Below are 24791 nucleotides of genomic sequence, written 5' to 3'. Positions count from 1 at the left end.
TTCCCTCTCCACTGGTCTGCTTGCCCCCAAATGCCCCCCTGCTGGCATGCTCCCTCCAAACTACCCAACTCCACCGCTGTCCTGATCACCTCCAACTGACTCCCACTGATGGCCTGCTCACCCCAACTGGTTTCCCTGCTGGTCTGCTTATCCCCAATGACCCCGCCCCCCACCAGCCTGATCACCCACAACTGCCCTCCCCTCTTGGCCTCTAACCACTCTACCTCAGCCCCGCCACCATGGCTTTGTCCAGAAGAACATCTGGAAGGTCTCCCAGTCTAATTAGCATATTACTCTTTTGTGTGTGTGTGTGTGTGTGTGTGTGTGTGTGTATTAGAGGCCCGGTGCATGAAACTCATGCACGTATCGGGGCCTTCCAGCTGATAGCCAGGGCCTTCCTTCCCCAGCTGCCAGCTGCCGTCCAGGGCCTGCCTTCATTCCATGCAGCCTCTTGGTGGTCAGTGCACATCATAGCAAGTGATCAAACTTATGGTCTCCTGGTCAAACTCCCAAGGGGACACTTTGCATATTAGCCAAATATATATATATATATCATCCTGAGAATGATGGGAAATTGGAAAAAATGAGCCAAATGTATGATGTCAGGTTATACAAATAGCACGGTAGGTAAGAAGTAGAATGTATGACACACACAATATATTTTGAACACTAATTTACTGAAAAATAAACTGCCATTTATTTAGTACTTACTAAATGCCAGGCAGTGTACTTGGTGGTTCAAAATGTTCCCTTATTTAAACTTCACATAGACCCACAAGAGAGGTCTAATGTTCCCCATTTTATTACTGAGAACCACATGATTTCACATAGCAGTAACATGTTTCAAGAAAGATAAGAAATTTATTATAATTTCAATCAAGAAATGTATTTGTTGCATTTTTTTTGTCATTTGGACTCTATACTAATTGTGACAGTGGTTAAATATGATGGTTTTGTTGTTGTTTTTTTTTTTTTTTGCATAAAAACCAAAAAGCAAGAAAAGAAGCAAGTAAAGAAGGAAATGAGTTTTCTTAGTGTAAACTGAATTTTCATGGGAAATTTAAATCACCTATGTTCACTTAATGGACAGGATAATTTGAATGTCATCTCATCTGTTTTTTACAATGAGCTCTAACCACCTCTATTAGGCTTCACTCTTCAAATACAGTTGTAGGATGAACTTAGCTTATTGTGTGATTTGGAAATAAGAGGCATTTAAAAATATTTTGTAGCTCATGCTGTTCACTTCTATAATTAACATGATTAGTTTGGACGGTTGAGATTTACTCTCATAGTTTTCAGATGAAGCTTTCCCTCCTTCACATGCACACACACACACACACACACACACACACACACACACACACAGGCACCTGCTTTGATTTTTCTATTTCCAGACTCTTAGCTCAATGCCAATGTTATAGTACCTCACACATTCCTTTTACTCTCTCATAATGTCATCCCATAGCAAGGGAAATGAGAAGAATGTGAGTCACATAAATCTTTTTTTCCTTCCTTTTGTCACATAAAGCTAAACTTAACATTTTTCTTCTTTTACGTCTGTTGGATGATTAGAAAGACCTCATATAATAGATTGAGAGCCGTATGTGAGCCATGTCTCCTTAGGCGTATTCCAGACCCAAATCAATTGCTAAGTATGAAAAACTACAGATTTCTTTTCATTAATACAGCACATTAAAGTAAGATTTCCTTTTGATCTCAGGATTAATTGCAAAAACAAACATAAACCCCGTTTTTCCTGTGTGGCTTTGGTGGAGCTGAAATGATATATTCTCTTGGACAGGGGAAGTCTAAGAGACATGCAGTTTTGCACTGATAGCCCCATGTCAGTCAGCATACAACTTTCTTATATTGCTTTAAAGAATTCTCAGAATAGAGTTTTGCCAAATATGGTTAAAATATACAAGCCCACTGGCTGTCAGCCAGCCCTTCTTTCCTCGTTATATGACACTAGAGGCCCGACGCATGAAATTTGTGCAGGAATAGGCCTTCACAGTCACGGGTGACTGCCTGATCCCTCCCTCGCAGCCATGGTGGCTACAGCTCTGCTTAGTCCAGAAGGACATCTGGTCTAATTATCATATTATGCTTTTATTATTATAGACTGATTTCCAGACTCAATGGATGAGTCCTTCCTCAAGTAGGATGTGACTTCTTAGGTAAATGAAGCCCAGGCTGAGGGGTGGGGAGTGGCTCACCTTTCCACTGTCTATTCTAATCTGGAGAAATTCAAAAGATAAAGGGAAAATCTTTCCCCATTCTCCCCTAGTGATGTGGGTGTCATGCAATTGGTGATTGGCCCAGACTTCTGTAACAGGCTGACAGTACTCATTCTGTGATCTTTGTTGTAACATGGCTATCCATTTCATGCAGTGTGAACTTTGGGGCTCCAATTTTAACAGTATGATAGCATTTTAATTGCATTTTTGAATGAATAGAAGAAAGAACATGTATAAAAGGAAGAAAAGGAAGGAAGGAAGGAAGGAAGGAACAAAATAAGAAAGGCAAAAAAAGGAACTTTCTCTTAATCCAAAATGAATAAATTTACATCATTAAAAAATGCACTTAATAAAATTTAAAATCAGTATGCAATCTGAGTAACAGTTTGAGTTGATGCCAAATTCCAGGCCAATTGAACCAAGCCAGAATTATCTTGTAACTCGATGAAGATATAGTAGAAGATCCTTTATTTAGGTGAAGCCATTCGAACCACAAATTTGCTATCAAAGGATAACAATAGTTTTAGTAACTGAGTAATACTGTTCATATATGATGGTGGTGACACAATCCACAATGTAGAACATCTTCAGTCATGACTTTCATGGGATCCCAATGAGCATGATGTGGATGAGACAGGGACACACAATCACAGTGACATCATGGGGATCTTGTGTTAAGATAGGTGTTGGGATTCTTTTCAATAATTTATGTTCCGATTATTAAAGTAGATAGTGGTTACAAAGCTATGTAGGTAGATAGAGATGAGGATAGATAGATAGATAGATATAGATAGATAGATGGATAAAATACAGAGATACTTGGATATATGGCTATATATGTACATATATGTGTATGTATACATTTAAATCTTTATTGTTAAAAGTACTACATAGGTCCTCCTTTGAGACTTCTTGCCTTTCAATGGAATATTCCTTCCCTTTCAAACTGATCTTCCCTTAAGCATCACCTTCCCCAGGAAATGTTCTTTTATGCCCCCGTAGATGTCTGTTGCCTCTCCTTGCTTGTCTGCTAGACAAGTGTCTGTTGAGGAGCAGCATATGGCAGAACAATAATAAGTACACCTGCACATCTTCCAGTAGAAAATGCTAAGGGCTTTGGAGAGTAATAACTGCTACTCCTTAAAAATGCTTTTATCTCCAACTCCAACAATAGTGCCAGGCATGACCATTTGTTGAAAAAACTATTCCAGTTTTTTCAATGGACGATTACATCACAAGTGATAATTACGATCATGGGGAATCATCCATTTTTCGGACTAATTATTTTCTTTACATTGCAAATTGTTGTGAAGCTAAGAACAAATCTCCGTTATTTTAAATTAAATAAGTAAACACAACATTTCCCCCCCTCTACTGCACACGAATGGGGGTGGCTCCGGCTCGTCGTTTACGGAATGTCGCCGGGCCCTCATCGTGTTTGGCAGCGCCTTTATTGTGCACCATGCATTGGTTCTGGCAAAAAAAAATTGCTTTCATCTGAAGACATGCCAATGCCTTCGGTGGATCAGATTTGACTGATGAAAAAGAAGGAGCCGTCATCATCGTTTTACTGAATCAGAGCAGCCAATTTATTTGTACGTTCACTGTCGATTACAAATCCAGTATAAACATTTGACATCCACTGCTGGCAAGTAAGTGAAATGACAATAGTTTAGATCGAGGGTGAGGCTCTCTAGGCGGACTTTTCCTGATGGAAACAACAAAAGGCTCACTGTGCGTCTGACAGATGTCACCTAGGGACACCGTAACCTGTCATGTAAATCGATTAGAATTATGTGGAATCTAATTAGTCTTCTTTAAGAAGCAATTCTTAGTTCTATTTTGCCTATCCTACTTGGTAATTTTTAGGCCTCACTGTAATTTCCAGATATGGTCTCTTCAATCTTAATACTGACAAGCACAGACACTACTGTTATTTGGCTACCTTACATTTTATGCTTATTTACACATTAATTATTATCATCCAGATTAGTGATTTTCAACTAGTACATCATGAGAATTTTTAAAACACGTAATACCTGACTAATCGTAGGCACTGACCTTCCTTTTAGATCCTCAAATACAAAAATGTCAACAGCCAACACAACAATGTTGGTGTGAATGAATCAAAATTATATCAGTTTTTTCATCAAATCCGCAAAAAAAAAAAAATTGTTGTTGTGCTGCAGAATTTTAGTAATTAGTAACAAATGGCCATAAACTTAGTAGTTTAAAGCAACACAATTTAGTATCTTACAGTTCTGGAGAGCAGACATCTGAACTCAGTGTTAATGACATTAAAATCGGTGTCAGCGAGGCTGTTTTTATTTCTGGAGCTTTTAGCGAATCCATTTTCTTGGCTTTCCAATGTCTAGAGGCAGCCCACATTCCTTGGCTTTAGGCCTCGTCCTCTATCTTTTAGGTGTTTCTCTCTATCTGGTTCTGTAGAACAATATAGTAAGTTGGCCAAAGCCATACAACTGGACATCTGATAATCTGATGTCACGGCCCAGCTTTTCTCCTAATTTACTTCTCTGTCCAGTTTCCTCATTGGTGTATAATTTGCCCCGATTTGGTATGCTTTCTCTCTTTCTTGATCTTCATTTTGCATGTTAAGGTAATATTAATTAGGTTGAGTCCCTTGAGCGGCAGCTTTTCCAAAAGCAATGATTACATACAAATGCAATCAGGTTCCTATTGCCTCTCCATGTGCAAAATTGGGATGCAAGTAAGAAAGGAAAAGGACCTGATTGATGCTCTTATTTCTGCCTTTTCCTTCCTTCTAGTTCTTCTTACCAAAAGACATTAAACATTAGTGAACTAATTAGAGACCTTGTTCTAAAAGTGAATGCCAATACAACAGTTGCTAATAGGAGGGTAACCAGGTCTCAGATGAATGAATATTGTCATTTTATGTGTGTGTGTGTGTGTGTGTGTGTGTGTGTGTGTGTGTGTGGTGCTGGTAGGGAGAATAAACTTTACTTGTGATGCTTCAATACACATCACCAGATGTTATGCCCCATCTTTAAAAGCTCCATCCTCTACATGTAAACAAATATTTATCTCTCCTCAACCCTTCTTTTACTTTTAACTATCTTTTGTTCACATCTGAGATGCATATAAGCTCATTTATGATTCTATCACTTCTTCAAGTATTATTCCACTATAGTTTTAGGATGAATGTTTGGACATGGAATCTTTTCTTGCTTTGACAGGTGGTGGGGGTGGGAGGGTCAGGATGCTTTGATGCCTATGAAAGACACTGAGTAAATTCAGTGCATCGCATGCCCAGTTTCGAGGCATCACATGACAACCGATACTTTTTTGGCATGAGCTTCTAATGCTCCCTACACTTCCTCCTGCACATCCCCAGGGTGCTTTAAGGTAGATGGCAATCACACTGCCGTCCTTGCACTCTCTGACGTTGTCTAGCACTCAGCTTGTTTTCAAGAGTAGAATATATCTGTATCAGGACGTAAATAATAAATGATACCGCCAACAAAATGTCTCTAGTGGATCCTGAAGCACACAGGGTTTCAGTCTGTTCCATACCAGGGTGCTGGGCACTAAAGATGGGGTCATCCTGCCATAGTACATGGAGGTGTAAAAAGACTCGCCATCGGTGCTAATGCAGAGAATCCCCCAGCAGCCATTGGCGCCCATCCTTCCCGGAAGTGACTGTGTCTTTTGAAGGCAGGATTTCACCAGGGACATCGGTGCCAGTGGTTTGGCACTTGCAGCATGGATGCTCTGCTTTCTGCATTCCTGACATCTGGGCTTGTGCCCTCCGTGAATGCTAGTTAATCATTGTGGGTTAATGCATCTCAATCACCTTCAAAGTTGTTTGAAAAAGAAAAAGAATCACCTACTCCATGTATGCCCTCTCTTGGGGGTTATCTCAGCAGCTGTTGGCTTGAGATGGCGAGACAATTTTATTGCTGACATTTCTTTCCAGAGCATTTTAAGCTACAAAGTTAATTATTAACATTTTGGATTATATTTAGAAGTTATAATTCAGATAAATCTAACTCCACTGTACCTGTGTTTGCTTTTAATCATTCGATGTCATTCTGTAAGTGGTGGTATTCTCATATAGCAATGCAATACAAATCCAGAATTGATATTACTTTTTTTTTCTGTGATACTAGTGTAAGAATATCTAGTAAGAGAATAATTTCAATAGGATATTTTACATCCTTAAAAAAATAACCATCACTAGAAAAAGAGGTAAATACAGGTAAAATACTATTTTCTCCAGTAAGATAAGACATGGGATCCAGTAAAGGTTGTGAAACAGTTAGTACTGATTAATATTCAAACTTATAAAGCTATGCAAACAAAGTAGATACATACATACAGCAAGGAATATGAGGATAATACGAACTTTGCCAGAGTACCATGAAACACAGCAAGTAATTCACAAGAGGATCAAAGTCCTAGCATCCCAGAGTTACCAGATGTAATAACAACACTAAAGATGGTGAGGTAAGACAGGGAAGTAATCAAAAAATTTAAAAAAGCATAATCTTGCAGCATTCTTCAAGATAAATGGCCTGATAGGATCATGTTAAGCCCTTGAAACCAAGATTCTTAAAACCAGTCTTACTTCTCTGTTTCTTTGGTATGAGGGAGCCTGGGCCAAAACCAGAGATTATTTCCATGCATCATTTATCGCAGGATTATAAGTTTTTTAGGGCTTCCTTGGCTTTATCTATTCATTCAACATTTCTTGTTAAAAATCTTACCTGAGCCTGGCCCGTGTGGCTCAGGGGTTGAGCATCAACCCATGAACCAGAAGGTCACAGTTTGATTCCAGTTCAGGGCAAATGCCTGGGTTGTAGGCTCAATCCCCAGTAGGGGGCATTCGGGAGGCAGCCAGTCGATGATCGTCATCATTGATGTTTCTCTTTCCCTCCCTCCCTCCCTCCCTCCCTCCCTCCCTCCCTCCCTCCCTCCCTCCCTCTCTCTCTCTCTCTCTCTCTCTCTCTCTCTCTCTCTCTCTCTCTCTCTCTCTCCTTTCCTCTCTGAAATAAATAATAAGATGATCAAGACCCACAGCCTGCCCTCAGCCACAATATAATTTAGCAGGGGAGACACAATACATCAAACATCCAATTAAATAGAAGAAAGGGATACGTATGACAAGAGTGATTAGAAATAGAGTATTTTGCAAACTTTGGGGGTGGGGGGTAAAGGAAATCCAATTCAGTCTGTTCACTGCACACCTACTCTGTCAGGCACAGTGCCAGGAGCTGCAGGTGCAGAGACAAAGAGAGCACGGTTCTTTTCTTGTAGGAGTTCTCAGTTTATCAGCGTCACCTCCTCTCCGGCGTGAGGAGTGTCGGGAGGATATGCGGGGGAAGTGACATTTCAGTTGCATCGAAAATGTAGGTAGACTTGTGACATATGGAGAAGCAGAAAGAGCTTCCAGGGAGAGGGGAGAGCAGGAATACCAGCATCTGGGATCCTCTTTCTGAACTTATTTCTATTCTTCCAAAAGCTTGCTGTGATAACGACAGAAGGCACAGCTTTGCGATATATGCTTCACAACACCTTATATTTAAAGCATAGAAAAAGAGAAATGTTCCTAGAAAACTGTATTTTTAGCAGTTTCAACACTTTTGAGTACTTTTATTAGGAAAATTACTGGCATGGCAAGTATTTTTGAGATAATACATTTCTTAAATATTAGTTGTTCATGAGTAAGGTCTATCCTAGGCATTATATAGCTGCTCTCATCTATTTTTTTAATCCTTCATATTATCTATATGGGTTGAACTCAGAAAAGAATCAATTTTTGAGTTACTCAGGTGGACATGCTTTTGTGTTTTTTTTAAATCTTATTTTATTTTTTGTATTAAATTGGGGTGGAAAGGGTGAGCTAGATCTCTAGGGCCTTTTCTCTAAGGGCACTAATCCCATTCATGAGGGACCCATCCTCAGGAACTAATTACTCCAAAGACCTCATATCTTAATACCATCACCTTGGACAGTAGGTCACCATATGAGTTATGGGGGAGGCGGGGTGCAGAGTCAGTCATTCTAAAGTTTCACAAAGACATTTTAAGAACAGGCGGACCTCTCATCTTATGGGCGAGGGCCCGAGATCACATCTTCCCCGGAGTCATTCATGAATGTATTGTCTTGACGGCAAAGGAGGGATGAAACATGAAGGCCTGACTGCACCTGCTTTCCCTCTCAGCGGAGAATCAATAAATTGTCCCAATAACATTGTTTTAAAGAGAATAGTTGCAAAATACAGGAAACGGTAATTTTAAAAATAAAGGAAAGCAGTACAATTTTAACCTTTTCAAGTTGCCAAGAAAAAGTGGGGGGGAAAGAATAATTACTTTCTGCAAAGTAAAAATGGAATAGGAGCCAGGAGGATGGAAGAAAATGAGAGTAAAAAGTCATTTGCTCTTTCAAAACATGGGTAGGTTTCCCTGAGCTCTCGCTTCCTGCCACATCAGGGCCGCTGGGGTGTGACCGTAGGCCTACCACGTGTCCTTGGTCCATACTTGCTGTTCTGATGTGAGTTGATCCTGCCGTAGAGAGGACCTCCCTGGCACACAGTGGGTTCAGGAGAAGAGAGACCACTTGAGGCGCATTTTAAAGGAGACTGGTACCCATCTCGGTTCACTGCTCTGGCTGCTCTTGCTTTTTATCCATTTCATAAAAAAAAAAAAAAAAAATGGTAGGGACTCTAACCAGGTTTGTGTACAAAGCCAGCTCTCACCAATGTAAGCCTGATGCTTCTCTTCTGCAATTCTATAAGACGAAAGTGCTTAGACACGGGGCATTACATTAAGAAGCCCTTGGCGGCATAATTACTCCAGTGCTCTTAGTTCCCCTCGTGCTTCTATGGCTTCAAAGCAACCTTCTGGTGCAAGACGAGTCCTGAGTGGCTGGGTTCCTTTGCTCAGAAAGAGCCGTTTGTGCCTGAAGAGGCTTGCCGAGTCATGGTGACGGCTCAGGTCTGTAGTGGGAGCGAGGACTGTGGTGGGAAGTTCTGTCATCTATTTCTAGGCAAGAAGAGAAGGAAGGCTTCCTTCATCTGGGCATGCTGGGGCATTCTGCAAGGTAGTTTTCACACAAGTATGACCGCCGGACGCTCACGGGCCCTGCCACGCGTGACGGTGGCCACTGGTACTCCAGGGTGGGCCTTGGGTGTAACTGTTCTCTTGGAAAACTGCATGGCCCCGCGTGTACCCTCCTTTCTCCTGCATTCAGCCGTGCAGGGCAGGGAAACGCATGGCTCTGATGAACGGCAGCTACTGCTTTATTATCACATTCAAATAACGGTCTGCCAAAACTCCTATAAGAGAGGAAGGCTCACTCTCTTACTCTCAAGGTCATTACTGGACTCATTTCCTTCCCTGGAAAAGCACAGAGATGCCATCTAGCAGCCGCCCTCAGCAATTTCCTGCCCAGAAATGGTCCTTTCTCTCTAAAAGCAACAGCCGAGTTCCGACAAGCTTTCACTGTCTAAAGAGAACTTGCTGGGAGAAGGATGGTCTGGCACACGGCCTGTACTTCAGACGCGCCATCACAAATGAAATTAATTAATATCTCCTCAATAGGCAAAGTGATAGACCCGTGAGTTCTAAATGGAACTGGAAACTCGTTAATAAGAATTTAATTAAGAAAACATAATTCTCATCATTTTCCTGAGAGGGAAAATTGATCGTCTGTCTGCATAAAAATACAAATAATTAGCGGTGAATGGCCTTCCTTTGTCGAAAGAAAATACTGACCTCGCCAGTTTTTCTGATGTATTAAATGAGAGAAAAGAGAGTAATCAGCACATGCTAAAAGTGAGTTCAGAGGTTTGGGCATTTAAAAAAAAAAAATTTAAAGATAAATTTGAGCTTCAAGTAACTTATCTTACCATAAGATGGCGATACTTAAGCACTTTATACAATGTCATAGAAAATTTATAAATTTCAATCTCAGGTAAAATGATGATAAACATGAATACTACATAGTGTTTGTGAAATGGCACCGGTAATGTTGTTAGAAAGCCTTTTTGTTTGCAGGTAAATTAATATACAATGCACACCCTCCACGATTTAGATTTCCAACATTTGGCATGTGTGGTATAATCCTACACATGGAAAAAGAAATCTCCCATTTTAAGAACTCTCCTGGTTTGTCAGGGTATCCATGTGTGGACATGCATATGCTTACTGTAAACAAACATAGCACACTTGAATACATTTATATTAAAATGTTATTAGAAAAGATGTCAGTCCGAATATGTTAGTATGAACAAATCAGCTGTTTAAAATCACTGTGCATCTCAGTGTCATCACTTAATGATCACTTCCCAAAACTGGGATCTTGAGTGGTCTTCGTGGATTTTTCATTTCAGTTTTACTAAACATAATCTCTATCATCAATATTAATTTTAGTAAGTAAAACCTTAAGTAGTTAGTATGATCATCCATAAAATCTGAGAGAATTCCTAGGTTCAAACCTGATGGATAATTACTTTGAGAATTAAATGGTGCTATTTGTGATGGGAGACAGGGTGGGGTGACAGATTGGCGATCAACCATAGTTTGATAAAGCATACAAAAGTAGCTTTTGTTCACTTTTAAAGCCATATTTTCCTCTCCCTGTTCAGAAACACTGATGGCCATGTTCATGTTCTCTCTAATGTCACATGCGGCCTCGGACCAGCAGTGTCTTCTCCTCTCTGCACACTGCAGAGCAGTGTCTGGGAGCTGAAAGGGACAGTTTGCAAAGTTAAAGTGTGTGCCTCTCCTCCCTGGGCCTCTCCCTCATTTGTACCAAGCCACCACAGTTAAACCCACGAAAAGCACACCCAGAAATAAGCTTATCCATACTAGAAAGGCTCCTATTGACTAAAAGTGGGTCATTTATCTGGAGGCATGATCTCAATATTTAATAGAAGCTTTTCTTTGTTTATATATATCAACATGGGAAAGAACGAAGGGCAAAGAGGTACAGATGCTTATGCATTAAAGATATCCAAGAAATCACACACGAGTTCATTTTTAAGAATGACAGGATTTACGTTATGTCGAGTGATTTTTTTTTTTTCTGCAGTAATTCAGGGAGTAGTTTCAATTTTAAAACGTGTTTTACCAAGAATATCTCAAGTGAGGTACACGATGGAATGTACTTAAAAGTTTCAACCAACACAATATAGTGACAGTGGCACGTGGCACTGTGAATCCAGAGGCGAAAAGAAAAATCAGACTATGAAATGATAAAAACAAAGCCAACACTTTTGGGTTAGGGGCAGAATGCCTTAACGCTGTCCATTAAGATCACCAAGGTGGAATTCACGCCGAAGATTCAGGGCCAATAGAACCACCAGGGCTTGAAGAGAAAATGATTTGATTCTCATCAGGTCTCTCCAGACACGAAACGAGCACTCACTTACCTCTGCGTCTACAGGACGTGTCTCTAACTTTTCGCTATGCGCTACATTGGGCCTACAAACACAGTCAACCACAGCATGAGATTATGCCTGGTTACATCTTAATTGGTTCTCATTCAATGATGGAAAGAAAACGAATCTCTCTCCACCACAGAAATGGATGTGTAAAGCTTTAAATACATAACTTGCCAATATCCCCAAAGACAGCTTCAAATGGCATCATTTGTCCGTTTGTGTCCAGTGCTCTCGGCCAGGGAAATAAGTGATAATTATTATTTTTTTTTAAATTGTAGCTCTTACTCTTTGTAACCAGACGCCTAATTTCTTATTCCGTATAATGAAGATGATTGTACCATGCTGACGCTGTCAAATTCTCTCACTTTGTCATCAAGACTTTTTTCCCCTGCAAACATTTCTCGGGATTTTCCTGCCTTGTGAGGAGAAGGGCTCAGCCTTCACTCTCCTCCTGGCCAGAGCTGGCTCCTTTTCAGAGTTCAGCAGCCAGGCAACACCTCCGCCTCCCCAGGACTCGCACTTCCTGCCTCTTACCAGCGGTAATCAGGTAATCAGAACTTCCTCCGAGCCCCCTCTTCCTCCGGGAAAAGCAAGCAGCCCGTGAACACCAGCCCCTGTCACCGACGCCTGCCTCCCGCCCGCACCAGAGCCAGCCTGGCGCTGCCTGCGCCCTGAGTGCCACCAGCAGCAGCATCGCCGGTGCTTTTGGACACAAACCGCAGCAGCACGTCTGCCATGGGAGTCCTCCTCCCCCGGATCCGCTGGAAAACACACACACAGCCCTCCTGCTCCGCTCTCCACCGAGAGACGGTCCCCTTCACCATCTCCTCGTCCATCCGTGTGGACAAATGTCATTGTTTCCGCCTCCTAACTCCCTGGCGTGACCCCCGCGACTTCCCCACGGCACGTTGGCGCTCGGACCCAGAACAGAGCCCGTTCCCCTGAGAGAGCCGCATTGCCCGCTGCCCATCCTCATTCCCTCCGGTCCTGGTCCCTCCCCCCTTCCCGGACTCTACCTGGAGGCGCTATTCCTCAGCAGGCAGGCAGGCAGGCAGGCAGGCAGTTCACCTTGTTATCTATCACCCAAGCCCTGGACAAACGCTGGGCATCACAAGGTAGCCAGGACAGCCGTCTTGCATGCGGGGTTTTTTTTTTTTTTTGGGGGGGGGGGGAGAGAATGTATTTATTTGCATTTTGGGTCGGTTGGTCGGTTTGTTTCCTATTGCACATTGATTCCGAGCCAAGAAGGAACGAATCTCGCCTACCTTGGAAGGACCCAGTCCAGTCAGCAGCGACAGCAGCAGCAGATTGAGCAGGCGGGACGTCGCCGGCTGCATCCTGACCTGGGTTCGGTGGTGCCCCCTCTTCACTCCCTCTTCTGCGGCCACTCCAGGGTCACTGCGGGGACCGACACCTGGCCCTCCGGTTGCACCCGCCGCCCGCCAGCCAGAGCCGCGTGGAGGAGAGACCGAGGCAGCTGCAGCAGCAGCCCCAGCAGCCGCCCTGGGGGGCGATCATTCCGCAGGCATCTCGGTGTCCAGGCTGCTCCCTGCTCACTGCGCGCAGCCGCCCGCCCGCCCGCCCGCCCGCCCGCCCGCAGCTCCTGGAGGGGTGTCTGCAGCGGGCGCTGGCCGTGGTGCTGAAGCGCCTCCCAGCTGCGCGCCCGCCCCTCTGCCCTCGCCTCTCCTCCTCGCCAGTCCACCTCAAAAGTTTGGACCCAAGAAAGAGACCGAGGGAGTAGGCGCCTGGAGAGGTGTGGAGACCTGGACGACGGATATGACATCACCACAGCTCCTGGGGGCTTGGGGCGGGGCGGAGGAGTGGGGGGGGGCGGGGGAATTTTTTGTGGGGAATTTCTTCACCAAACGAGGATGGACTCTTAGCTCTGTGCAGCCTGTGCAGGTACCTTGAGCCGCAGGGAAGTAAAGCATAAGAGGGACACGGGATTATGAAACCAGCAGCGCCTGGAACCTTTTGCCTTCATTGGCAGAGGACTCGATAGCCTATGTATGCATTGCTTTCAACAAAGTTTGCGGTGCAGCCTCTCCTTGTGTGTTTTCTGTCCGAGGCACCAAGTCTGGAGCTGTTCCATTGGCATATATGCACTGTCATGTAGGAAGAGCCTCTTGGAATAATCTGTCTGGTTAGTACAAATGTGCATTTCTCTACCTAGGGCGTCTGAGCATCTGAAAATGCTATATGCATACATAAATGAAGAGGCTGGCTCTTTTTTTTCCTTCTTCTTCTTATAAATGGGATATTGCATTAGTGACTCCCCACAGCTGAGATCTCTCCCCTCACGCACCGCGATACCCAGAAATATAATTTCCCTGTCGATTTGACTCCTGTTTACGCCTGAGGGGGAATTCAGTGATGGATGGACAGTGGCATGGAAAAAAATGATTACCCTAAGCTTCCAAAATACTTCCGTTTTCTAGAGCTCAAGAAAAGAGGCAGAATAGCTGCCTCCTAGGAGCAGAGAAAGAGTGAACGGCTAACCCTTACACGCTGCACCATTTAACTACTCTCAAGCATCTTTATTGCTTTGAAGCTGGAAGATACAAGTGTTCTTCAGGATAACAAGGTGGGCAGGAGTTGGCCACCACTCTGACGCCTGCCTCTCATACAGTGACGGCCTTGGGCACTTCTTGAGTTACGTCTTCTGTTGATTTTTCTGGAAATGGTATTTCCCAAGGATTCAAATATGTGGATTGAAGCTATAAACGTTGCTTCCATATTAAAGAGATGACACATTGCTTGAGATATCAGACACATTTTATGTATAAAATCTCCACCAATCTCTCCCTGGGAACTTCATATTTTTAATATAAGAAATCTCAATTGGGATTCAAGACTTCTGAAAATGATAATTGCCAAGGGTTTGCATCAGATTGCATCTAGTTTAGCCTGCTATTATATGTGTGAATTAATAAGAGGACAGATTCTATGAAACTTTGCCAGAGAAATGTGATGGATGATTGTACTTAGATACTGAAGTATGCAATGTGGTAATTATGCTACAAATGAAAACAGATGATCTCTGAATATTTACAACCTACTTGCCCTAAGAAAAGCTTAGTCATTTGTAGAGAGCAAACAAGTTTTGTAATAAACAAAAAAACCAAAAAACAACAACAACAAAAAAACCAACTCCTATATACAGGCCACTGAAAAACAAAAGCTGTAATAACACAAATTCACCAATAGTCTAATACTTCTTCTGTCGCTCTTAAAAAATAAGATCTCACAGTTTTTCTGAAACAAAGTGTGTGTGTGTGTGTGTGTGTGTGTGTGTGTAGGAAGCCATTTGTTTCACAGTAAAGCTGTCTTATACTTGCATACAATCAACTTGATGAGATTATGGATCACAGCACATCTTATTTGTCCATAGCCATTTACACAACATTCCTCCTGGGAAGAAAGTCCATGAAGCTCCCCAAGAGTTCTATCTCAGAGAGGAAATGGTAGGTCTGCTTTTGTGTTCACAGTCACTTCAGCTAGGTCACTGTAACTTAGATTGGTGATTGCAACTTAGAACAAAATGAAAAAAAAGTGATGCATAGCATAGATTTAGAAATATTGCGTTTTCCAATATATGTATGAGAAAGTATTTGATATTTATCTATCTAATTAAAGTTAGCCTTCTAGGCCTACAATGGGTACAAAATTGCCTTGAAATTTATAAAGTCCTGCACAAATTTTAGCCAGCACTATCTACAGAAAAAGAAACTGATAGGAAATGGTGTACATATACAAAAACACAACAAAGGGTCTAACTTTTAAAAACATTTATGCCCCGTATTACAAAAGTAACTTCTTAATTGTATAATGAATTATATTTTAGTAGACTGTGTTGAGTGTGTGTTCATCTTCTTTTGATAAGAGTGTTTGGCATAGTTTTTTATATATTTCATACTGCACCAATATCCCAGGGATGTTCCATTTTGTTTAAAAAAATGCTGTTACTTATTATGATTTTCATCAATCATTTAACACTGATGGACTTAGCTGTTTTAGAGGGGAAAAAAGATTATCCAGCAGGTTATATAAACCCTTGAATAAATGTTCACCTTTTGTTATATAAGTGAGGATCGTTTTTGATTTTTTATTTTCTTGTGTCTTTGACCTGCCACACTTTCTTTTATTTGTTCCTCTTCAGTTCTCACTGGAGGTGACTTTTCTCTCTTGCTGGCTTTCAAGCCATGCCCATCGAGATCCCCTACCTCTCGGAACTACCCTGTCTAAAATAACACCCCAGTCATCCTCCATCTATTTTAAGTAGGTTGGTTATTTATTGTCTGCCTATATATTTCTAGGAGGAAGGCCCTTTGTCCATTTGCTGTTCTGCTGTAATCTAATCACCCGGAGTAGTGCCTGGCACCTGGCAGTGACTTAATCAATAATGATTTAATGAATGCATGAATGAGTGAATTTTCAACCCTAATTCCTTCTTGCAGGATATTTATATGCCCAAGGTTTGCTAGATGTCACTCAATTTCTTACAGGCACCTCAGACTCAATATTTCAAATCGATATTTTCCCCCCCTCAATCCCATTAGTTTGTAGCACAATTTTTTTCTCCATTGCAAAGCAAGAAGCGTGAAAGTCACACTTGATCCTCCGCACCCCCATCTTTATCCCTGCTTGAAATCTATCAACAGTTCTGTTGACTTTTTCTCTATAATATCTCCAAATCCATCCACTTCTCCAGGTAGACCCAGATCAAACCCTCCTTGTACATGATCTAAATTATTTCAGTGGGTTTCGCCCCCTGGTTTTCACCAGTTTTGATTCTGCTTTCAATCTTCAATTGAAACACTAATTTGGTCCTATTACTTCTTAGATTGAAGGCCTTCAGTGGCTTCTCGTCTTTGAGGGGATCCAGTGTGGAATCCTCAATATGGCTTATCCAGGGCTCTCAACGAGTTGGCCCCTTGCCTCCCTCTTCCATTGCATTTCTGACCACTGTCTCCCAATAATTAGAAGCCAGTACAGTTTTAATGCTTATAGTCCTCTTAATACTGTTCTCATTGGTCATGATTCGCTTTTCTTTTGCCTGAACAATTTTTATTGTGCCTTTCAGTTTCCTTTTCAATGTCATCTTATCTGGAAAGTCTTTCCTGGGCCCCCAGTACCCTCTCTCAAGGTTTCCCTTCTCAGTCTCCCCTCCCCCCCAATAACATCTTGTGCACACTTTTATCATTTATATATTTACTACATTGCTTTATTAGAATCTACCTGTGTGTGTTGGTTCTTCACCTGATTGTAAAACTCTTGTTTAGGTTATCAATTGCTGTGTAACTAACCCTTCCAATGGGTGGTGGTTTAAAACAAAAATATATCCTGAACTCTCGTGGGTCTGTGATAATTCTCACTGATAGTTTCTGATGCAGGAGACTGGAGTCATCTCACCCTAGACCTGGCTCGATGTCCAAGTGGCTTACCTACGTGGCTGCAGTTGCCCCTGGCTGTCAGCTAGTTGCTCAGGTGACGTGGTTGACCACCATGTCATCTCTTTGTGTGGCTCATGTTTCTTTCAAAAGAGCAGCTGGGTTTTGAGCAAACCGCCCAAGAGCTGGTATTCTAAAAGGCCTTGGCAGAAACCATAAACATTCTCCATTAGCTGAGTCAAGAGAAAAGTACAGTAGCTCAAACAGCTCATTCTCTGACACATCCTGTCTAGTTGGATTGTTTTTTTCTTTCTTTTGCATGTCTATGTTCACAGTGGGAAATACTAATGATAGACATTCAAGATAGCAGACTGGGCATCTGTGTTTATTACTTCTCCCTCTCATGATCCTCTTAACTCTATAGATCACGACTTGTTAAGGATGTTGTATAAAGTCAGGGGAGCAGAGATAGCAAGGAAATGAGCTTTCAGTCAAATTGTGCAAGGTCACAGCAAGAGAGTGTGAATGACGGAAAACAGGAGAGAAGACCACAGCCTTCCAGAGAGGGGATGCAGGGAGCTCTGCCCAGGGGGCAATGACAGGTTTGGAAGAGGAAGGTCTGCTTCCTACTCTTCACACACCCCTGACCCTCAGAGCAAAGCAGCCTGATGATCCCTCACAGGAAAACAACAAAGAGTGTTGTCTTAAACATGCAAGAAGCATCTCAAAAGAATGGCGAGTCAATGTGAGTTCTCTTCCTAGGAAGTGGGTAGATCATTTGGAACCGCCTCAATTTAGCCTTTCACACTCCCATCCCCACACCCCAGAACACAACCAACCACTTTCTCCTTCCAGGGGCTGCTGCACCCAGAACAACCCTGCTCTCTTAGCTCCCTATTTTTCAAAATGATGTGATTTTCACAGCATATTGGATGTGTGCAAAGTAATATATACAGTGCAGATAAGTAAGGGACAACAAATACCCACTAATTCCAATCAATGGCCCCAGGTTTGTCTTGACATTTGGCTTGGCTTTGTCCCACACGTTGCTTTTATCTGAGTCCTTTCTGAGTGAGAGCATACCAAGAATTTACTTCAGCGACAGGGGCAGTCACATACAAGAGAGGGGTCAAGGAGCATCCTTAGGGGGAAAATCAACTTGACCTAATTTATCTAAAAACAGGTGCACTGGGTAAGCAGGACACAGACACAGGAGGCTTTGTTTTCTGTTTGTCAAAATCGTCAGTCCTTGACTTTGAAGCTGTTCTCTCAGGTGATGGGAGAGGTATGGAGGGCACCAGGAGCTGTGGTTGAGTTAGAGCGACTGCAGGCCCATGGAAGCGAACACATCTTTGGTATGGAGCTTTCCCAGCATCCGCATTACCTCTGGGATCTTACAGCTTCCACTCATTTGCGTTCTTAAAAGCACTATGCTTCCTTGTGATGTGTGTGTGTGTGTGTGTGTGTGTGTGTGTGTGTGTGTGTGTGTTTCAAGGTCGAACTAAGAATCATTACACCAGTCGAACATTATTAATACCACATCAAATAAGCAAGGATTAAAATAAGAGGAAGACAGCCTATTGCATGGAATAGAGGCTCTTGTTTTCTCTCTGTGAAACCACTTTTTCACAACTCAGCATTCTGAAATGAAGTGCTATTATAGTAAACCTTTTTGCTCATGCCCATTAAAGTCGCCATTGATGCTGAAGTGACAGTGATTACTTATTGACACTGGCTGGGGTAATTGCAGTGAGCAGCCCTGCTATGGGCCAATTAAGCTGGAAACCCTACATACAAGGTGAAGTGAAGACTCTCTAAACAGCACTAGAAATAACTAAGTGACAAAGACCAAGAAAGAAGACCTTCGTTGACAAATAGAATAGCAAAGGGCATGTTGTAATGTAGACATAGTCAACGGAGCAAGTCATTTTATATTTGAATTCCTCCTCCATTGGTGCTGATTACTTTTGAAATGTAGTCTTTGAGGAATGGCAAGTAGAAGGTTATATGGCTAGCCATAAAGATAGTATACATTTTTAGTCAGAGAGAGAAAAAGGGGTATACCTATTGAGCTATAATCGAGAAGATAGGAGAATATGAAATTGTGTCCCTATAATTTCTTTTGAAAACATATTAATATCTAACAAATTAGGATAGATATAACCTAGAGCTCTAATTTGTGGTTGAGAAATACATTTGACATTTTTCCTGATGACCCAGAGCTGCTGATTTAGAAGGAGAGATGTCTACAAAAATTGTCAGAGATATTTTCTTTTTTATTTAAACTTAAATAACAATTAAAAATTAACTGACTTTTTTCCTTCATAAAAAAACCAGTAAGTACAGAAAAATGCAGGAGATGTAGCAAAAGTCATATCAAAACAAAAAACAACAGCAACCTTACCATTCAAAGATGACTAATTTTAACGTATTAGTGCAATTCATGTTAAGTCCTGTTTCAAAATACTTTGCACATCACACATGGACTCAGCTATCCTAATTTTATACAAATAATAATAAAAGCGAAGATTATTGACTGATTTTTGTGTTAGGCATGCTGTGACCACTGTATATGCAAAACTGCATTCATTGCTCACAGCAGCCCATGACATAAATTGTATAATTGTCTTCATTTCACAGAAGAACCTGAGTTATGGAGAGGTTAAGTACCACCCACCCAGCATCACCTAGGCAACCAGTGGTTTGGGGATTAGGACCCTGCCCCAGAGCAGAAGTGTGGAGCTGCCATTTAAGCTACGTTATAGTAATATGTACTGCCTACTTAAAAACCCCTTAAACCAATGTCATGCTATATGTCAGATATACCTCAGTAAAAAAATCTTATGTGTGGAGAAAAGGAAAGGACTAAAAATATTTTCATGTATTTTGTGTCAGGTAGTACTTACTGTAAGTATACACCTAACCGGGACTTTGTTATTGAATATTTAGGCTACTTTCAATTTACCTCTATTACACACCAAAACAGATATTAGGAAATCCATATACAAAAAGCCCTTAATTTTATTTTATGAACCCTTTAAACAAGTTTTGTTGGCTGGTTTCCTAACCCCAATGAAGATGTGGCCACCTCTCCTTTCTCTGCTTTACTCTGAGACTGGACTGCATTTCAATCCACCGACACATCTCACTGTGCATACTGAGAATAGCCGTCTTTGGTGTTCCAATACTATGCCTAAAAGTTCTTCTACACGAGGCCCTTTTCCGCCATGGTGACGTTTGAGGCTTTGGAAGAGAAAAATAGAGTTGTGGTTGGGATTTGACTGGTTATGAGGCTGTAATTGAGAGAATTTAAACCAGAAAGAAACATACTCATGAATTATAAACTAGAATAGAAAGAGCACGGTCAGCACTTTCTTTGGATTTGCTTTCTTCATTGTTTATCTTGGCAGGACTCAAAAGTGTGGTACCTGAACGATGTAAAGCCTCAGAACCTCAAAAACCACATGGCCAGACTTTTAATTTCTTATGACAGTCCGTGGAAAAATGAAACTTACCCAAAGAATTCTTCCCTCCCCTCAGTAGATCAGGCTCCTTTATTTTTTTTCTTTCTTCTCTTTTCCCCTACGACACTGATATAAGAATTCGGACTCCTAGGTAACCTGTCCATCTGCACTTTTATTTGTGTCTCACTTCTTAACATGTGTCTCTCGAATTTCGCTTCCACATCTTTATTTCCTTCCGGATGTTCTTGCACCTGTCTCACCCACAGGAAATTTAAGCCAGAGAATTTTGGTTCATGGAGGGTAAGATAGCCCAAAATCAATAACTCAGACATTCAGCAAGTCAGGCTTCTGGCCCTGTTACTTAGGTAAATACTTCTTGGTATTTTTTTTATGTAAAACACTGTGATAAGCATGTCCACATTAGATCATATGGGATCTGAAAAACTGACTTGACTCTTCCACTTACACAACTAGAAATCTAGACGAAATGTATGGAACGTACCGTTTGGAGAAAGACAGCATTGGCCTTTGATGAATTTAACTTGATTGAATACACACACACAAAAAAAAACAACAACAAACAAGACAAACAAAAAACCCTAAACAAACAAACAAACAAAAAAACACACTAAAACTATTCTGTAAAACTTAGGAATTCATGTAACTACATACATCCTTCAACTGACATCTTAAAGACAGAAGTTCAGGAAAAAAAGAGGTTGACATCTTATTGAAGAAATCAAGTTCCACTTTTTGTGTAGTTGCCTTACTTAACCTTGTGGACAGGACCATTGTTAGCTGAGCTATTACATAATGACCCATTGGTGTACACAAGGATGGCCACCCACACTGCAGACACTGAATTATAAAGCACAGCATAAAGCTCTCCTAAGCTATTTGGGCTTCCTCTTAGGAAGGAAAGGAAATGAGTAGTGGATTTGGCCATGCTTTCTCCTCAGCATCTCAAGAGAGTCATTAAGGAAGGATTTTGCATTGCCAAGACGCTACTTTATATGTTACTAAATGGCTTCATTTTCTGGTAGTCACTGGACAAAAAGCCCTTAGCTATGGATTGGTGCCTGTTCTTTTCACAGCTGGGAGCAGAATTTTCTCTGAAATCCTTTAGCATTTTTATCTGCACCTCTGTAATGGCTCATGTCAGTTTAATCCTAGAATTTTAATTATTTATATACCCATCTTCATTTAAACTATCAGATACTGAGGGAAAAGATCCTTTTGTTTTTTATATGTGTATTTACATATTACTATGTTAATGTATTATGTACATTATATTAAATAATAATATTTTTTACTGTGTAGCTCTTGCTATTTGTATAAATTATTTTATAGCTCAGTGTTGAATCTTATATACAGCATATTTAATGTGTTTATTAAATTCACAGACTTGGTAATTTCAAAAATTTACCTAGTTATGACATTCTATGTATTTCCTCCTATTTTAATATAATTAGTAATTCCTCTTTTCAGAAGTCTAAATGAGGCTATGTAACAATATTGTAGATTTAAACTCAAAATACAAAGATTGAGACTTTCTAATGCAGTTGGAATTAAGTTTTCACCTTAACAAATATCTAACAGCACAGGACATATTTTAATAGACTTTAGACCTTTGTATTTTAATGACTCAGTGGAGTTAAATCCGTAATTCAGTGACTAATTACTAACATAAAAACTTTCTGTTTAAAAGGCACCTAACAGAGTTCAGTGTCAAGTGGTATTATTTCATCAAATGTGGTATCGGTCTTTATTTTATTTTCGTATTTACCTTTTTCGTACCCATTTAGGCTGTGGAATTCTTAGGGTTACGGAGAATGAACCCCAAATCAAGGCATTTCCCATTTCCCATCACCACGCAGACTCAGTGTGGTGGGGCCAGGCAGCTCTCCCTATGACCCTTCATCCAGAGGGATGCCCAGCTCAGGGAGAGATCAGCGGGGGTGCTGCAGCTAGACGGACTTCCTGAGGAAAGGCAGATGGTGCATCCTCCCAGGTCTATTTTCAGACATGGACGGGTTCTTTCCTACCCTCCTGCTGAACCAATATGTCGCGTTGGCACTCCCAGGGCCGTGCCCCTTTCCTTCAAGATGATCACGCATCGAGGTGTCCCCTCTCATCGGAGGGTACTCTGGTCGCTGAAAGCAGGGAGTAAGAGGCGTCTTTCTCTCCCCTTGGTGGAGATTAGGGCTTGCCAACTCTCTAGCTTTTCCAGGGCTCTGACAGCTGCAGAGCTACTCATTGGTTTGGACAATTTGGATTGTAAAGATGGTGATTTGATTGACAGTTCTGAGAGTTTCATGCTTCAATTCTCATAACGTCAAAATAAGGGTAAGGCTTCTCCACCCCCTGTACAACTGAGGTCACTTCATCTGTACTCGGCAATTCTTATCTCCCAAAATCCTGTGGTTAAGCAAGCAGGGTAAAAGGGCTCTAATTCAATGTCGGAAGATCCAGGAGAGCCAGCCACATGGTCACATTTCCAGGAATGACCTTTGAGAAGGAAGTGGAATGCCAGGGAGAGAGGCAGCATCGGCTTGGAGTGGAGTGGACCTCTTTCCATGTGCCTTGGACTTTCCCCTTAACTTCTCTCCACCTGTTCCACCATCCCCACAATGGTGGTAACTATACCAACAGTGCAGGGAATCAGTGCAATATAATCCTATATAATAAAAAACTAATATGCAAATTGACCGAACAGTGGAACAACTGGTCACTATGATGCACACTGACCATCAGCGGGCAAACACTCAATGCAGGAGCTGCCCCCTGGTGGTCAGTGAACTCCCACAGTCAATCTCCTGTGGTCCCTCTCCCCAGTTGGCCACCCCAATTGGCCCTGATCAGCCCCAATTGCTGGCCAGGCGAAGGGACCTTACCCGTGCACAAATTTGTGCACCGGGCCTCTAGTCATACCATATGTTTTCTTTTCCATTTCAATCCTTTGGGTTGTTCAAGTCCATGGTCTTAGACCCCACATAAAACCTGTCAGGAAACCATGTTGGTTTGTCTTTCATATGTGTCCATCATTGGATGGCTTATGGCTGTCTCCACCACTGCCATGTGGTCCAAGACTTTCCTTCTTTCCCCAGGTTAACTGGGATGACCTCAGTGTATTATCTGCTTCTGCTCTCTCCCCATAGCTTGTCTGTTGAATGATAGGCAAAGCTGTTTTTAAAAAACCTAAGTCAGGACATTCCACATCTCTCAAAATCTCCCCAAAGCTTCCTTCCCATCTCACTTCGAGCCAGATTTCTTTAAATGTATCTCACAGCCCTCCCTGATCCGGTCATGTTTTACCTCCCTGTTCATTCTCTGTAAAATCCACTCACCCTTTCATATGTCTATCCCCTTTCTTGTCTCATTTCTGCTCCATAGCACTTAGCACAGTCTGCCTACCAAGCTGGGTGTTGTGTTTTATTTATTGTTTACCCTTTTCTGCTGTCAACCACTGTTGTGCGCCATCTCCAATGTGCTCACCTGTTTTGCTTCCCCCACCCCCTCCTCATTTGTACCTCCTGGATCATACGCCCCACTGGATTACTTGTAATCAAACTTCCATTTTAGGTTTTGTTTTGTGGGAAAACTCAGGTTGACAGAGGCACCTGCATTACCCAAGAAGCAGAAATGTTGTGGGTGGATGACTAATCAGTAATGTGACAGTAAGAAACATAGCTCTCACATATGACGCGTTGGGATGAAGGGAAATGGAAGTAAAACATTGTGTCCTGGGGTGACTCTGGTAGTTGGGAAATAGAGGCAATAATTATTACAAAGATTACAGCGGATGTGTAACATGACATTTATCAGTTGAAGAAATGCACACTCAGAGAAAATTGCCTTAACAGTGTCAGTTGGCAAGAGACAAACAGCTGGGTGAAACAGCATTTTTTAACTTTCAAAGCTTGCACACATTCACTCTGTGCGCAGCTTTTTATCCCGATAATAGGCAATTGTTTGCTTATAAACATGAATTTAGTTATATTCCTACATCCTTCTCTCCATTAGCAAATAGCATTGACTAGGACGATTGAGCAAAGCTGTTTATATGAACATGGCTAATTTAGTAAAATATACTTTGTTTCAGTAGCATAGACAAATACTATTTCTCTTCAGGGTTATAATACTTTTCATTCTTGTAAAGTGTGTATTTTTTATATTTTAATTATGAAAACCTTTTAAACATCCATAAACATTGAAAAGAATTTTAACTGAACATATTCTTGATTTCACAGTTAAGATTTTTTAACACAACCTG

The 24791-nt window shown here is 41.6% G+C and overlaps 1 protein-coding gene across 1 annotated transcript in view; it reads right to left on the bottom strand.

Annotated features, from left to right (window-relative positions):
- OLFM3 (olfactomedin 3) overlaps positions 1-13411 on the bottom strand; it is a 77747-nt gene extending 64336 nt beyond the window's left edge. Inside the window, exon 1 of the mRNA XM_084865130.1 lies at positions 12930-13411. Coding sequence (XP_084721256.1) covers positions 12930-13001 — 72 coding nt within the window. The 5' untranslated portion in view covers positions 13002-13411. The remainder of the gene's footprint in view (positions 1-12929) is intronic.
- Positions 13412-24791: the final 11380 nt, after the last annotated feature.

Source organism: Pipistrellus hanaki, assembly GCF_964339955.1.
Source record: "Pipistrellus hanaki genome assembly, chromosome: 18".
In the NCBI taxonomy this organism is placed as follows: Eukaryota; Metazoa; Chordata; class Mammalia; order Chiroptera; family Vespertilionidae; genus Pipistrellus; species Pipistrellus hanaki.
The sequence above is the reverse complement of the archived record's forward strand: the minus strand, read 5'-3'. Positions and strand labels throughout refer to the sequence as shown.